We start from the raw sequence: 17,334 nt of genomic DNA on the forward strand, positions 1-17,334 counted from the left end.
AACTAATTAAATTATCTCTTATATTCACTAGGTCTAACCCCACAGACTATTTGCGTCCTTTCAAAAAGGATGATGCAACAAATACTATGACCAAGAAGAAGTAAGCAAGTGGAATATTATTCTTTCAAAAGGGTTATGCAAAAATTAGACAAAATGAATGAATGCTGAGGGAATCACTTGATAAAATTCCTCTCTCTCTCTTCCTAATATAATACAATATTAAAAAATAAATTTAATTTTCTTAATTATGCTTTTTTCTTATATTACACTCAATGACAACAGAAAAAACAGGACGGGCAGCTTCCTTTTAAGTCAACATTAAAAAAAAAAAAAAAAAAAGGTTCAGAGAATTAAAGTTTGGGTCTTTGGAGTGTGCAGGGACATTATCTTTTACAGTACATTCAGTGGTTTAACTAAAATCAAGTACGCCCGGTCATTCCAACTTGCATCCTCTATCTCCCTGTTATGAGGTCTGATCAGCGTGCTCTGTGGTTAAGAGGTTAAAAAGCAGATTATAAAATACCTAGTCTCAGATTCTTTTCTTGTCTTGATTTGGCCTAAAATGGAGTGTATTAAACAAATCCTAGTCTGAAAAAGACTAGAATCAGTTAAAGCTATGAAACAATGTGCACTACTTGTCAATATTCTATTTCACTTACAAGAAAACACTAAGTCAGCTACCACAAAGAAAGATATTTTCCTGATGTGACTTTTTTCTTTTGTTAAAAAATAAGTGGAGTAAATGTGTTCTTTTAATTCAAAGTTTCAAACAACAAGATCTTTTCTTGAAAATAGTTAGGAATCTAAACTAACATGTTTAGAGTCAGTTGACTGTGCAATCTCTTAGTGGCAACTGAACAGCTACAAAAAACGTTCGTTTTTTTTTTTTTAATTTTCCTGAAAAATCTCCCCTTTTTGTTTCCTAGTTTAAGAAGACAATAGTGTGTTACCGCTCTGGAGCCATTAGATGGCAGATAAAAAGCCCCCTTTTTAAATACATGGGTTTCATTCTTTTTGTGTTTTTTTTAAAGCCCACACTGAAGTGGAGGGCACAAGGCAAAGCTATAAGAGTTATTCCAGAAATTGCTTAGGGCAATAATAAAAACACCTCAGGCTACAAAAAAGCTGGTCTACACATTTTCAGTTTTTTTTCCTTGAAAACATAACAGAAATTGGGCTTAATGCTCCTTTTCTTACTTTCTATATGCACCTTGGCCTATGGCAATTTTGCCCTGTGGCCTGCAGGGCGATAAGTGCGCAACATGATAAAACCAGTAATGGTCCAGTTTAAACCTGCCCAGCTCTCTTGAGTTGGGTGAAATTAATCTCAAAATTCCCATTCAATGGGCTCCTCTCGACTAGCAGCCTTCTCTAAGCGATGGATAATGTTGTTCAAGTTTGCTGCTTTCTTTTTCCTCAAACTGTTGTCTCGTGTGTTCTTGGAGCTTGATGTCTCAGAAAAACTGAATAAGCTCTGAATTGAGCTGGCCTTCTGTGAGTCAGCAATAGGGGTGGAGCTTGTACTTGGCACACTGGTAGTTTTCTCAGACTCTTCTTTTGACTTTTTGAGGCTCTCCCCTGTAGAGACTAAGTTGGAGGCAACTGAGGTAGAGATGTCCTCTTCTGTAGTAGAGTTGGGCATTAACTCAAGAACATTTCCTGAACACTGGGATTCACGCAGAGGGCTTCGGCACTGTTTTTGATGCCTACTTTCATCATCTGTATCCTCTAAGCTCTCTGTTCTCAGTTGGGACAGCTCATTTTTTTCCAATGACTTATCCTGGAATGACACATTTCTTTCTTCGAAAGCTGAATCTGTTGGCTCTCCCTGAGACTTTGTGTTTTCAGTATTGTACTCATCCATATCCCCAACACTTGTCTTTTCTGATGTGACACCTTCTAGGTCTACTCCATCACAGCTTTCACCTTCAGAGCTAGGAGCTGTTCTACTGCTTCTGACTGAAGGGGAGTCGCTTGTAGCATTCTGACCTTGGCTTCCTGCTTGAATCTCCTCAATGAAGAGTTCTCTGCGAATGCGAGATCTAAAAGACAGAAATTATATGGCATTTAATACTATTTATAAAACTGCATCAAAGACACTAGAGCAATACTACAATAGTAAAGCACTTTCACAAATATTTCACCATTCATATAAACACCTAAGATGACAAAAAAGATTTCAATGTCCATCTATTCTGCTCAACTCCACTCTTGAGCAGTGCCACAGACTCTGATCTTCGGTGCTATGCTCACTTTTTCAAATCCAGGAATCCTATGTACTTATCCCATACTTTCTTGTGGTCTGTCACTGGTTCTCATCCCAATCACCTCCCCGGAAGGTCATTACATGCTTCCCCTACTTATACCTTGAAGAAATGTTTCTTGATGTTGATCTTGAGTGTACTCTAGGTGTATTCTTTTTAAAATCCTGAGTGTACTCTAGGTACATTCTTATTAAAAATCCTGGCTGTATAGAACTCTCTGGTCCATAGAAATGCCACCAGAGAAGGCTGCTGATTCTACCTGATCGGAGATGATACATTTTTCTCTGCATCCCATGAAAGCACCAATTATTTGTCTTCAAGTAAATGAGCTGATATAATTATTATTTTTAAAAAGCAATTGCCATACTACCTACACTGTTGCAAAGACAACACAAATTTTTATTTGCTCTGACCAAAATAATGCATATACTTTTCAAAATAGAAAGCATGCATATTGTTGCACTCACCAACCTAACTCTGTCCTGAGAACACCTCCACTAATGTGGGTTAAAGTGCCCATACTTTCAAAACTGGCCTTTCCTGGGCTAAGTTTATAAAGCATTTTCTGCAAATAAAGGCTGTTAAACACATTTTCATAAAATTGCATAGCCAATAATGTATGTACATATGTCTCAGATTATATATACTTATATGTGTACTGCATGTATGCTCTTTCGAGGTGTAGTCTGGGATGGAGTTATGATGCATTTTCATATTTTATAAAATACACATGGGCAAAGAACACACATAAAATCTTCTTTGGAGCACGTATAAATCTGTGCTCTACTAGGGCTTGTTATGGATAGCTATTTTATAAAGGCACATGAGCGCCTTTATTGTTTCAAAGTGCCTTTTTACAACTTTAACACAAGAATCCTTTTATAAAATTACCTACTCCTCTAATGCACAGTTTATGATATCAACAGTTGCTTGTTCCCTCTTGTATTTCTATGCAAAAACATAGTGAAACAATATGTTAGCTAAACACAACATGCTACTATACAGAACTTTGTGTTCTTATTTATGGAAAATGTCAGCATTATTTTGACAAGTTCCTAGGTATTGTGGAGTCTTTTTTTTTTTTTTGTTACCCACAACTGGCTCTGTACATGAACTATGAGGGAAACAGAATTGTGCTGAGGTTCCCAAATTGTCCAATCGCATGCTAACTTCCCTTTAAATCACCACTTCTTCATTTCTGCAAATGATCCCCCTCTTAGCCTCTCCCTTCTCATCCCCATCATGGTCTCCTTCTCATCTCCAGCCCATACATTCGGGAAGAGAATATCTATCCTGCTCTTCCAGTTGTAGCCCAACTCTTGTTTTAGAACAAACAGCAGACTTCCAATGTAGAAAGGAAAAAAAAAAGGACTTTAATTTTCAACAAATGAACTTTGTGCCTAGGAACAATCCCCCAAATACTATATATGGCGCCTTAAGTTGTGTGTGCTAATTTGGCCTTAGGCGCAGGTATTTAGGCCTGGTTTTAGGTGGCCTAAATTTTAATCGCAAGAACAGCGTGTGAGTGTATTCTATAAACTATATGTAAGTTTAGGCATAGTTTACAGACTCACTTTAACCACGTGGTTTTACAGCACCGATTTTTAAGGTGCCATATACAGAATTTTCCTCAATGTGAAATTAAAGTCTTTTTTTCTAAACATTGTGTCTAGGCACAAGTGTTTGTTTGGTGACATTAAAGTCCTTTTTTCTACTTTCTATATTGGTAGTCTGCTGGTTATTCTGCTGTATCTGCACTGCAGATTCCTTGCCTCTGTTTGTTCCCAACTTTTGCTTTGAAATATGTTCTAGTACAATGTTTTATACAGTTGAAAATAATGTTTGGGCCCAGATTGACACAGGATGAGAGCACAGTCTTAAGCACCACTGTTCTCACTTCCCCTCTTGTCGGCTCAGATTAGGGTTGGGACTGGGAGAGTATTAGCAGAGGAAACAGGGAATCAATCTAAAATCTCTAGGCCACATTTAGGGGACTAAAAGGCGCAGGCTGCTTCACTCTTCAGTTTTGTGGGGTTGCCACCTGTCTGTAACTGCATGAGGCAGAATATCATTGGTCCCTAAATGCCACACCAAAGCACAGCACCCGTTTCCGACACGACCTTAGGAAGGAATTTAGGGTGTGTGTGGAGGACTACTCTGTTGTGATGGATCTTAATGTATGTGAATGAGCTACTAAAGGTTCAGAAGGAGCTTTCATCAGCTGGGTGAGGACTATGTTGAGATCCCATAACACAACTGGAGATTTGGTAGGAGGATTTATCAACAACAAACCTCTCAAGAACTGAGGGCAGTACAGAGATGGACTCACCCTCTACACGCTGATGATAAGTGCCAATTGCACTACCATGAACCCTTACAGAGTTGGTTTTCAAACCAGACTCAGAGAGGTGCAGGAGGTATTCAAGCAGTTTTTGTGAAGGGCAAGAGAAGGGATCTAAGGCCTTGCCCTCACTCCAGATGGTAAACCTTCTCCATTTAAAAAAATAACACCTTGGGGGGGGGGGGGGGGGGGGGGGCTCATGTGATACAGTGAGCAGCTCTGGATGTATTACCTGTGAGTTGCTTTGTTCCCCATGTCACCATCATTTAAAGGTGACATTCAGCTGTGGAATGGTAAAATTATGTATCATACCTGATAATTTTCTTTCCATTAATCATAGCAGATCAATCCATAGACTGGTGGGTTGTGTCCATCTACCAGCAGGTAGAGAGAGAGCAATCTTTTGCCTCCCTATGTGTGGTCATGTGCTGCCGGAAACTCCTCAGTATGTTGATATCAAAGCTCCATCCGCAGGACTCAGCACTTAGAGAATTACACCCACAAAGGGACACTCTGACCAGCTCACCACCGCCGAAGCAGGGGAGGGGAATCTGTCCAGTTCATCCCTGCGAAGCGGGGGAGGGACACCACACCCGCCGATGCTGGGGGATCTGGCTTATCCTGCTACCGCAACCGCGGGAGGAGCTGGCTTACCCAAACACTGCCGAAGCGGGAGGGATACAAACCTATCCTACTGCCGCACGAAGCGGGAGGGAGCGCCGGCATAATTTAGTTATCAATCCAGCCACCGCTCAAAGAGCTTACAATCTAGATAACCAGAACAAAAAACAATACAGATGTCTGGGCGGGGCTATGGATTGATCTGCTATGATTAATGGAAAGAAAATTATCAGGTATGATATATAATTTTACCTTCCATTTCATCAAGAAGATCAATCCATAGACTGGTGGGATGTACCGAAGCAGTACTCACTCAGGGTGGGACATGGAAATCCCTGAACGAAACACTGAAGCTCCAAACTGGGCCTCGGCCCGAGCACCCACATCCAAGCGGTAACGTCGTGAGACGGTATGAGCCGATGCCCAAGTTGCCGCTCTACAAATCTCTTCCAAGGAGACGGATCTGGACTCTGCCATCGATGCCGTCTGTGCTCTAGTGGAGTGCGCCTTCAGCTGAATAGGCGGAAGCTTCCCTGCAGCCACATAAGCTGCCGCAATCGTCTCCTTGAACCAACGTGCCACAGTAGGCTTAGAAGCCTGCAGACCCTTACGAGGGCCTGCGAACAGCATGGACAGATGATCCGACTTCTGGAAGTCATTGGTCACTTCCAAGTATCTGATGATGACTCGTCTCACATCCAGACATTTGAGAGCAGTGTACTTCTCTGGGTAATCTTCCCTATAAAAGGAGGGTAGACAAAGCTGCTGATTCACATGGAAGCGAGAAACCATCTTGGGCAGAAAGGAAGGCAATGGGCGAATCGACACTCCTGCCTCAGTGAACCGCAGGAACGGCTCTCGACACAAGAGTGCCTGGAGCTCAGAAACTCTTCTGGCTGAAGTGATAGCCACCAAAAAGACCGCTTTCAAAGTCAGGTCCTTCAGCGATGCCCTCGACAAGGGCTCAAAAGACGGCTTCTGCAAGGCCCGTAGCACCAGACTGAGATCCCACGTAGACACTATTGAGTGCAGAGGAGGGCGCAGGTGATTAACTCCTTTGAGGAAGCGCACCACGTCTGGCTGTGAAGCCAGGGAAGCACCCTTCAAACGGCTCCTGAAGCAAGCTAGAGCTGCCACCTGGACTTTCAATGAACTGAGCGACAGGCCTTTCTCCAGACCCTCTTGCAGGAACGCCAACACTGAAGATATTGGAGCAGTGAAGGGTGATAGAGAGCCTGCCTCGCACCACGATGCAAAGGTACGCCAAACCCTGGCGTAAGTAGTAGAAGTAGAGCGCTTCCTCGCTCTCAGCATAGTGGCAATGACCTTGTCTGAGAAGCCCTTCTTCCTCAGCCGCTTCCGCTCAAGAGCCAGGCCCGTAAGACCAAAGAGGGAGGGATCCTCCATCACCACGGGACCCTGATGCAAAAGGCCCCGTTCCGCTGGCAGCCGCAGAGGGCCGTCCACTGACAGCCTGATTAAGTCCGCATACCAGGGGCGTCTGGGCCAATCCGGACCCACCAGGATCACCTGGCCCGGATGCTTTGCCACCCGACCTAGCACTCTGCCCATCATGGGCCAGGGCGGGAACACGTAGAGAAGCTCCTGTGTCGGCCACTGCTGGAGAAGAGCATCGACTCCCAGAGATCGACGGTCCTGCCCTCTGCTGAAGAACCGTGGCACTTGGCAATTGGCTGAGGACGCCATCAGATCCAGGCTCGACTGGCCCCAGCGCTTCGTGATGTCCAAGAACGCCCGAGCCGACAGCTGCCACTCTCCGGAATCCAAAGTATGGCAACTGAGAAAGTCCGCCTTGACATTCATGACTCCCACAATGTGGGCCGCCGATAGCTGTTCCAGATTCGCTTCCGCCCACAGGCATAGCTTCATGGCCTCCTTGGCTAGAGGGACGCTCCCGGTACCTCTCTGGCAACTGACATAGGCTACAGCCGTGGCATTGTCCGACAGGACCTGTACTGGCCTCAGCACCAGTACCGGGAGAAGATGTAGAAGCGCCAACCGAATGGCTCGGAGTTCCAGGAGGTTGATAGACCACTTCGCCTCCGCAGGAGACCAGAGCCCCTGCGCTGTCCTTCCCAGGCAGTGGGCTCCCCAGCCCGACAAGCAGGCGTCCGTCGTGACGACCACCCACTCCGGGGTCGTGAGAGGCATTCCTGTGGACAGCTTGTCTGGCCTCAGCCACCAACCCAGCGCCTTGCGCACCGTTGGATCCAAGGGAAGGCGTACAGCGTAATCCCTTGAAACTGGAGTCCACCGCCGCAGAAGAGAGTGCTGTAGTGGTCTCATATGGGCCCTGGCCCAGGGCACTACCTCCATCGTGGCCGTCATGGAGCCCAACAGCTCCACATAGTCCCAAACCCGAAGTGTAGAGGATGCTAGGAACTGGTCCACCTGGGTCCGAAGCTTGACGCTCCGGTTGTCTGGCAGGAACACTCTGCCCACTTGGGTGTCGAATCGAACTCCCAGATACTCCAGGGACTGAGTCGGGCGCAGCTGACTTTTCTCCCAGTTGACGATCCATTCCAGGGAGCTCAGAAGAGCAATAACCCTGTCCGTAGCTCTCCCACACTCTGCATAAGAGGGGGCCCAGATCAGCCAGTCGTCCAGATAAGGATGGACCTGCACTCCTTCCTTGCGGAGGTAAGCCGCGATGACCACCATTACTTTGGAGAAGGTCTGCGGAGCAGTAGCCAACCCGAACGGGAGGGCTCTGAACTGGAAGTGGCGGCCCAATGCTGCAAAGCGCAGGAAGCGCTGATGAGGTGGCCAGATGGGAATATGTAAGTAAGCTTCCTTGATGTCCAAGGATGCCAGGAATTCTCCTTTATTCACCGCAGCTATTACGGAGCGGAGAGTCTCCATCCGGAAGAGCCGTATTTTCAAGCCCGATTGACTCCCTTGAGGTTGAGAATAGGCCGAACAGAACCTCCCTTCTTTGGCACCACAAAGTAAATGGAATAACGTCCCTTGCCAAGTTGATCTACTGGCACTGGGACCACCGCGCCCAGGCGGATCAGGTTGTCCAAAGTCTGCTGCACTGCTGCTGCTGCTTTGACTGAAGACTTGCAGGGAGAGTTCACAAACCCGTCTCTCAAGGGCCGGCAGAACTCCAACTTGTAGCCGTCTCTGATGACTTCCAGAACCCAAGCATCTAAAGTTACCCTGGTCCACTCTCCCAGAAACGAGGATAGCCGTCCTCCTATCTGCTCTGGGCCATGGACCAGAGCCCCGTCATTGAGTACGAGATCCTGGGGCAGGGCCGGAGGACGAACCTCCGGGACGGCGGTCCCTACGAAAGGAATGCTGCTTGGGGGAGAAGTTCCGCTTGAAGGAAGAGGAGGTCGACTTGCCTGGGCGATACCGACGGGCTTCCTGAAATCGGCCCTTGGAGGAACCAGGGCGAGCACTGCCGGCCCGTGCCCTGACCTCCGGCAACATCTTGCCCTTAGATGTGCCGAGCTCCGTCACAATCTTGTGCAGTTCGTCCCCAAAGAGCAGCTTGCCTTTAAAAGGCAACTTGACTAGGCGAAATTTTGAGGCATGGTCAGCCAACCAGTGCTTAAGCCAGAGACTGTCTGAGCCATACCTTTAGCCGAGGCTCTCAAGACATCATACAGCAAGTTTTCCAAGTAGGCCAAGCCCGACTCCAGGGCCGGCCAGTCCGCCCTCAAGGAATAATCCGAGGGGGAAGCCCGCTGCAAAACAGTCAGGCACACCCTGGCCGCATAGGAGCCGCAAACCGAGGCTTGCAAACTCAGGGCGGCCGCCTCCAATCTCCTGTCCTGAGCGTCCTTCAGGGCAGTGCCACCTTCCACCGGCAGAGCCGTTTTCTTAGTCACCGCAGTGATTAAAGAATCCACTGTAGGCCAGAGAAAGGCTTCCCGTTCCCCCTCAGGCAGAGGATACAGACGGGATATAGCCCCGGCTACTTTAAGGCTCGCTTCAGGGGAATCCCATTGAGCCGAAATTAAAGTCTGCATGGCTTCATGAACGTGGAAGGTTCTAGGCGGGCGCTTAGTTCCCAGCATAATGGCTGAGCCAGCTGAGGCTGAGAGAGGGCCTTCCTCCGGAGAGGAAATTTTCAAAATGCTCATGGCCTGCACTAACAGGTTGGGCAAATCATCTGAGCGAAAAAGCCGCGCTGCAGAGGGGTCATCCGCTCCATCCGAGCGAGGATCAGTCTCCTCCAAAGAATCCCCTAAGGACCTTTGGGAGAACTCAGATACGCTGCCCTCATCCACATCAGAGGAGACAGAGTCCCCTAGGGCCTGGAGATCCACCCGAGGGCGCTTGATCATGGAGGCCTCATCACCCTTATCAGACAGGGGAGCAGGGGCAGCGTTTTGCATAAGAAAAGCCTGAAGCATCAGCAAAATTAATTCAGGGGAGAAACCCCCCAGTCTGTGCACTTCTGCAGCCTGGGCCATGGCCCTAGAGGCACTCTCAACCTGTGCTCCCAAGAGCGGGGGAGAGGCGCGCTACGCATCTAAAATGGCATCCGCCGTGACACTCCGCGAAGGAGCCGCGCGGGAAGAATGGTGCTTTAATTTTGCCGACTTTTTACTGTCGCCCGAGTCAAGGGCGACCATACTATTAACGTCTCCCACCTCAAGGGCGGCCCAAGAAGAAGCCGTCCGAGCAGCGTGGCCGGCCACAACCGGGAGGGCGGCCAGCGGGGGATGGGTGCCTAAGGCGGGAAAAACCGGCACACCGGAGGAACACCCGGGGAACTCTCCCGACTCCGAAAAGGCACCCAAAAAAGGCATCTCTGCCTTTGAACCCTCCACTTCCCTGCTAGACGCGAGCACGTGGTCCGGGGAGCGTCTTTTCGTGCCCTTGCCATGCAACGCCATAGCCACGTGGAGACCATTCGAGGAACCCCCTGCCCGCTAGTAAAAGGTAAAATTACCTGCTTCTTGCTCTGAGCTGTAACGATTTGGAGTCCCAGTCAGTGGCTGCATCCAAAGACGTTTTTCTCTCAAAGACGTCTATTTTTCTGTTTGTTTTTTTTTTTTAAACGGAGCCAGCGGGAGGGGGGAGAAAAGGAGGGACCTGGAACCACCAGGTTTCACTTGCTCAAGAAGAGCCCTCAACCCCAGGTACTCAACAAAACCTAAACAATTAGGCTTGGAGACCTAGTCAGATCTGCTGCTGTGTGACCACACACCTGCTGAGATAGAGAACATACTGAGGAGTTTCCGGCAGCACATGACCACATATAGGGAGGCAAAAGATTGCTCTCTATCTCCACCTGCTGGTAGATGGACACAACCCACCAGTCTATGGATTGATCTGCTTGATGAAATGGAAGCTTAATTCCTCTCCGGAAAGTTTTCTTAATACATGGACAAATACCTTATGAGGTCACAAATGGCATCAGCCTTGAAACCACCGAAAAGAAAAGATGAGCTCAATCGGGCACTGGATGGTAACAAGGCGGCGTCTCCGCCAGCGTCACAGCAACTTCCAAAGCTTGAGGCTTTAATCTCCAAGTTAATGTAATGGTAGTGAAGGTCCTAGATTCAAGATTCACTCATCTCTCTAAGCAACTATCAGGAATAAAACACTTACCTCTGAGCTCATTCGCCGAACGGGCGAGTTGGAAGCATGAGTCTCGGAGGTCGAGGATGTCCAGCAGTCCTGACTCAATTGGAAATGCCTCATTCATGCTCAACAAGAGATGGTAGAAGACTTGGAAAACCGCTCCCAGAGAGAGAATGTCTGGTATATGGGGCTGCCGGAATCTATACCAGACCAACAGCTACTGCAAAAGCTGGAAACTTGACTACAGCCAAATTTTCATGAGGCAGGCTCAGGCCCTGCCATCCATCTAGACTGAGCTCACAGACTGGGGCAGTGATGCCAGCGAGACACGCATCCTTGAGCTGTGATCGCTATAATTTCATTGTAACACTCAGAAGGCACAGGTGCTACATCTGTGCAAAAGTAATCGAGATCATTTAAAGATTGACAGGGAATGCGTGAGGCATTTTCAAGACTATTCAGAAGCTCTCACAATGAAACGCAGGGCTTTTAATGTGGTCTGTGCTAAGCTGGTTGAGAAGATGGTCAGTGGTTAACCTATGCTTCTCCAGAGGCTTCAATGGACTGGTTGAATTGTACAGAGCCTGCCTGAAGCCCAGGAGCAGGGGATCCTGCTGGTCGGGCTGGATTCAAAGTGCAGTGTTTTAGCTGGGCCCAAAAGAGAAGTCGTTAGTTTGGGATTTGTGGCTGCAGAAATGAGCGCTCTTTGTGGGTCTATAATGTGCAGAACTGGACGGCACAACTACCTATGTGAGTATTTGTTCATTGGTTTGGAGATGGGGTACTTGCTTGCATGGACTGTCTCTCTTTACCAAACTCAGGTTTCTTGGATGAGGTTGATATATTACTGATATGGGAAGGAAGGGTGGGGGAGGCCTGGGAAGGGTGTGGAAAGGGGAGTATTGCTATATGCATGATTTATTCTTTTCTTCTCGCACCAGATTCATGTCTTTATGCCTGTTCCAGGATTCCGGTAATTTTCATATTTATGGTCACTCAGGTGGTCCTACCATTGAGCCATGGGGGGGGGGGGGGGGGAGCTCGGGGGTAAGGCTGGGTACCCTGGAGTTTCTTCTGTGGATGTGCTTATTCAGCTTCATATTTATCTAAACGCAACTTTGGTTTTCTGTAGGTTGGCCAACTTGGAGCGTAGGAGGCATTACCTCCCTAATAAAGCATTCCAAAATACTGCAAAAACATAAACATCATAAGATTGATATGGCTTGCCTGCAGGAGACCGGACAGCCGACGAGTATCGAAACTCTGACAAAAATAGGTGGGGGACGTATTTTACACCTCCTTAGGAGGGAGGATGGGAGGGGTGCTGATACTGTTGCACAAAAGTCTTAACTATAAAGCACAGCTATTCAAGGATGGGGGAGGGAAGTTCTTGCTCTTTAAACTGTGGATCCATGGAAAGTGGTACCGTTTGTTGGTGTTGTACTCTCCCACTACTTATGATCAGTGGTGTGCTGGAGCCGGCTCTCCTTCCTCCCTCCCTCTCTCCGGATCCGGTCCCTCACCTGAGTCGCCTTGTCCATTAAATTCTTTGGGGAAGGCAGTCTTGCCTGCCCGCTGCTGGAGCTGACCCTCCCCCGCTGCTGGTTCGCTCTTTAAAAATGGCCGCCGAGACTTCTGCTGAAGTCTTGGAGGCCGCCCTTGTAAGTCTCGGCAGCCATTTTGAAGAGTGATCCGGCAGCGGGGGAGAGTCAGTGGCAGCAGCGGGCAAGCAAGACTGCCTGCCCCAAAGAATTCGCTGAACAACTCAGGAGGGGGTGGCAGGGGAGAGAAGGGAGTCGCTGGACATGGGTGGCTGGAGGGGGGGCAGGGGAGAGAAGGGAGTCGCTGGATATGGGTGGCTGGAGGAGGAAGGGGGGCAGGGGAGAGAAGGGAGTTGCTGGATATGGGTGGCTGGAGGAGGAGGAGGAGGGGGGCAAGGGAGAGAAGGGAGTCACTGGGCATGGGTGGTTGGAGGGGGGGCAGGAGAGAGAGGGCAATCGCTGGGTATGGGTGGCTGGTGGGGAGGGCAGGGGAGAGAGGAGAGTCGCTGGTTAAGGGTGGCTGGTGGGGAGGACAGGGGAGAGAGGAGAGTCGCTGGGCATGAGTGGATGGAGGGGAGGGCAGGGGGAGAGAAGGGTTGCTGGACATGGGTGGATGGAGGGCAGGGGAGAGGAGGGTCGCTGGACATGGGTGGATGGAGGGCAGGGGAGAGGAGGGTCGCTGGACATGGGTGGCTGGAGGGGGGCAGGGGAGAGAAGGGAGTCGCTGGATATGGGTGGCTGGAGGAGGAGGGGCAGGGGAGAGAAGGGAGTCGCTGGATATGGGTGGCTGGAGGAGGAGGGGGGCAAGGGAGTCGCTGGGCATGAGTGGTTGGAGGGGGGGCAGGGGATAGAGGGCAATCACTGGGTATGGGTGGCTGGTGAGGAGGGCAGGGGAGAGAGGAGAGTCGCTGGGTAAGGGTGGCTGGTGGGGAGGGCAGGGGAGAGAGGAGAGTCGCTGGGCATGAGTGGATGGAGGGGAGGGCAGGGGGAGAGAAGGGTTGCTGGACATGGGTGGATGGAGGGCAGGGGAGAGGAGGGTCGCTGGACATGGGTGGATGGAGGGCAGGGGAGAGGAGGGTCGCTGGACATGGGTGGCTGGAGGGGGGCAGGGGAGAGAAGGGAGTCGCTGGATATGGGTGGCTGGAGGAGGAGGGGCAGGGGAGAGAAGGGAGTCGCTGGATATGGGTGGCTGGAGGAGGAGGGGGGCAAGGGAGAGAAGGGAGTCGCTGGGCATGGGTGGTTGGAGGGGGGGCAGGGGATAGAGGGCAATCACTGGGTATGGGTGGCTGGTGAGGAGGGCAGGGGAGAGAGGAGAGTCGCTGGGTAAGGGTGGCTGGTGGGGAGGGCAGGGGGAGAGAAGGGTTGCTGGACATGGGTGGATGGAGGGCAGGGGAGAGGAGGGTCGCTGGACATGGGTGGATGGAGGGCAGGGGATAGGAGGGTCGCTGGACATGGGTGGATGGAGGGCACGGCAAGGGAGAGGAGGGTCACTGCTGGACATGTGTGGATATAGGGCAGGGCAGGGGAGAGGAGGGTCGCTGGACATGGGTGGATGGAGGGCAGGGGAGAGGAGGGTCACTGGACATGGGTGAATGGAGGGCAGGGCAGGGGAGAGGAGGGTCGCTGGACATGGGTGGATGGAGGGCAGGGGGAGAGAAGGGTCGCTGGACATGGGTGGATGGAGGGCAGGGGGAGAGAAGGGTCGCTGGACATGGGTGGATGGAGGGGACGGGAGGGAAGAGTGAGGAAGGATGAGGGAAAAGGAAGAGAGAAGAAAAACTGCACATGGATGAAGAAAATAGGCAGAAGCTGGATCCACTGGACAGTCAAGTCTGCGGAGGACCAGAAATGAAGAAGGAGGAAAGGAAAGAAATAAATGGAAAGGAAGCCCTGAAAATGGAGTTAAGAGGACAGATAGCAGCAGAATCGGATACTGGGCCAGCATGATCAGAAAAACAGTCACCAGACAACAAAGGTAGAAAAAAAAATCATTTTATTTTCATTATAGTGTTTGGAATATGTTCCCTTTGAGAATCAGGTGCTCAACATTAAAAGTTTATATTTATTTACTTATTTATGGCATTTTATTGCACATTAAACATGAATTAGATTGGAGCCTGGGATCATTTAATTTTTTTTCCTGGAGTAATGCATTGCCACCCCCCCCCCCCCCAGGCTCTCCCTGGCTATAGCCAGCTCTGCAATCTGGGGGGGGGGGGGGCACAGAGGGGGACCGAGGAGAAAGCCTGTTGTTAAACATTTACCAGCACACCACTGCTTATGATGCACAATTCTACACTATGTTATTGCACTATTTACATTAGAGAATGACACTGGAGTGGGTAAAAGTGGGAATCTACAGTAAAACTGCGGGAATGGCAGAAAATTTCAAAGTTTTACCATGGGTGCAAGCAGAGGTTATTTCCCCATCCTGTGGGAGTGGTAATAACCCCTGCACCGGCAGTAAAATGGACGCCTACCTTTTTACCGTCTCTTCTGCTCATTTTCAAGTTGCAACTAGTTGGCTGCTCGCTCCGCCTCCTCCCAGGCTGCAGTGTTCTGTAGCGTGCAGGCACACACGACACCCACCCACCACAGCGTGACATCACCACTAAGAGATGACCCCTGATTGGCTTCTCTTGAGTCTTCCTCTGTTTCATTCCCAATTCCCATTGGCACAGGAGTAGGAGACACAGTAGGGCAGCTCAGCAACTGAAAGAACGGACTCGAGTTGGTCCAGGCCTGGGCTGCCTCTCCTTTGTCAGTGGAACTTGGTGCATGCAGGGAGGATAGGCGAGAGACCGTGTTTCCTCACCTCGAAGACCCAGCCTGCCTCCTCTTCCTTCTCCGATTCTCAAACCATGCCACTGAAGTCAGTGAAGAAAAGAATCGTCATTGGGTTCATTGAGGAGGCTGAATGTAGTGTGTGTGAGGCCTGTTTTATTCACAGGGCGGCCCTTTCTGAAGACCGGTTTGCTACTTATTCCAACGTCTGCATCCAAGAGAACTTTAAGGAAGATTAGAAAATGAAGAACATAGCTTGCATGAAACTTGTCTGTGAGTTTTTTTTCTTTCACAACTGGGAACGTGGGCCATGTGGCAGCTGCACCAAAATGCAACGCATCAGGGCAGAGCGACAGATGTTTTAGGGATTCGTGGTTGTGCTGGACTGGTCAGATAAGCGGATCAAAGACAAGAGTTTATGCGTCCTTTTGATTGTATGTGCTGTAGTAAATGCCGTGATGTGTGCTGTGGCAAGTAAAGGAAAGGCTTCCTGAAAGACAGATAATGGAAATATATATATTTTTTTGACATCGGGGCTCATAATTGAGAACAGAGGTCTACTCTAAATAAAATGGTGTCTTGGATTACTGCTGCATTGCAGTGCTTTGGCAATCCAGCTTCAGGTGGCTAATATATTAATTTCTCTTTAGTGAAAATGCTGTCATGTAACACCTTTTATGCTACCTCAGGCATCAACCTTTGGCCACTTTAGGGTCCCCCTGACTCCTGAGAAACATGCACGTGTGCTACTGTCTTGGAAACTTCTGATTTAGGAATCACTTACTTCCAGAATGGAACTCAGAAGAACCAACTAAAATGTTTATCTGTTCGGCATTGTTGCAGTGCATGCATAAGAATGACTCCATCCTAATGGCTGGATGGGAGAAAAGAATTAAATGTGCTTGCAGTTGTAGATGAATGATTAGAAAAATTAGTTCTCATTATTGCTTGCTATGTGAATGAATATTCCATCACTGTTTCATTATTGCTTGCTACCAGCCCACTATTATTACATATTAAGGGCATTTGTTTTGTTTATTCAGTCCTTACATGCACAAGGCTTTTTAAACCCAAAGGTAAATCTTAAGGGTGGTTAAACAGTTGCGTAACCCTAGTAGCGCTCTAGAAATGTTAAGTAGTAGTAGTAGTAGTTAGGTATAAACTGAGTTGTTTCTGACTTTACTTGTTTTGGGTCCCTCCCTCCTACTGACTGTATATCTGCTGACTAGAAGTTTGGAAGATGGAAATGTGAAAATAATTCAGCTTTGGATGTACTCTGATAGTCTCTGTAGAAGTTGGTTTGTTTACTAAGTTTTGAAGTGTGTGTATATGGAATATGGATGCCTGTTGTGTACTGTGCATGATACATAACGGCTATGATTTCTAAACATATGATATGGCATCATTAAAGGACAGACTGATTTAAATGCCCAGTTGGGTATGCTATTGCTGCTAATCTCAACTGTGTTACATTATGTTTCAGACATATCCATCTACTTGCTCCCATGATATAACTGAATCCTATTATTCTGTCTCACTGTATTTTCAAACATAAGGCACATTGAACCATCTGAATTTGTTTGGGTTAATGAGGGATATAATAAATGTTAAAAAAAAATCCTTTACCTCTACCTTTTAAGACACTGCCTATCTAACTGGTGAAGGAACAAGGAAATAGGAAAGCAAGTTTGGTCCAGCAGTGATGATTAACTCAAAATAACCTGTTCCTTAGCTGGGCTCATGTTGGTTATGGGGACAAGACAGGGAGAGCAGTAGCACCATGTTTTGATTGCCCCTAGCTAGCACTCTCTCTGACTTCACATGGGCCTTTAACGTTTATGCTGCACTGAGAATGAGGCAGAGCAAACACCTGCTGCACTGATTTTCAGAGAAGGGGCTCTTCAGCTTGGAGAAAAGATGGCTGGAGCGAGATATGACAGAGGTCTAAAAAATAATGAGTGGAGTGGAACGGGTAGACATGAAGCGTCTGTTTACGCTTTCCAAAAATACTAGGACTAGGGGGCATGCGATAAAACTACAACGTAGTAAAATTAAAACAAATCGGAGAAAATCTTTCTTCACTCAATGTGTAATTCAACTCTGGAATTCGTTGCCAGAAAATGTGGTAAAGGCGATTAGCTTAGCAGAGTTTAAAAAAGGTTTGGATGGCTTCCTAAAGGAAAAGTCCATAGACTATTATTAAATCGGGGAAATATTT

The 17,334-nt window shown here is 48.4% G+C and overlaps 1 protein-coding gene across 1 annotated transcript in view; it reads right to left on the minus strand.

Moving 5' to 3' along the window:
- Positions 1–273: 273 nt before the first annotated feature.
- CUX1 (cut like homeobox 1) overlaps positions 274–17,334 on the minus strand; it is an 804,986-nt gene continuing 787,925 nt past the window's right edge. The window contains 1 exon segment of the mRNA XM_030186246.1: positions 274–2,042. Coding sequence (XP_030042106.1) covers positions 1,328–2,042 — 715 coding nt within the window. The 3' untranslated portion in view covers positions 274–1,327.

Source organism: Microcaecilia unicolor, chromosome 13 (assembly GCF_901765095.1).
Source record: "Microcaecilia unicolor chromosome 13, aMicUni1.1, whole genome shotgun sequence".
NCBI classification, from domain to species: Eukaryota; Metazoa; Chordata; class Amphibia; order Gymnophiona; family Siphonopidae; genus Microcaecilia; species Microcaecilia unicolor.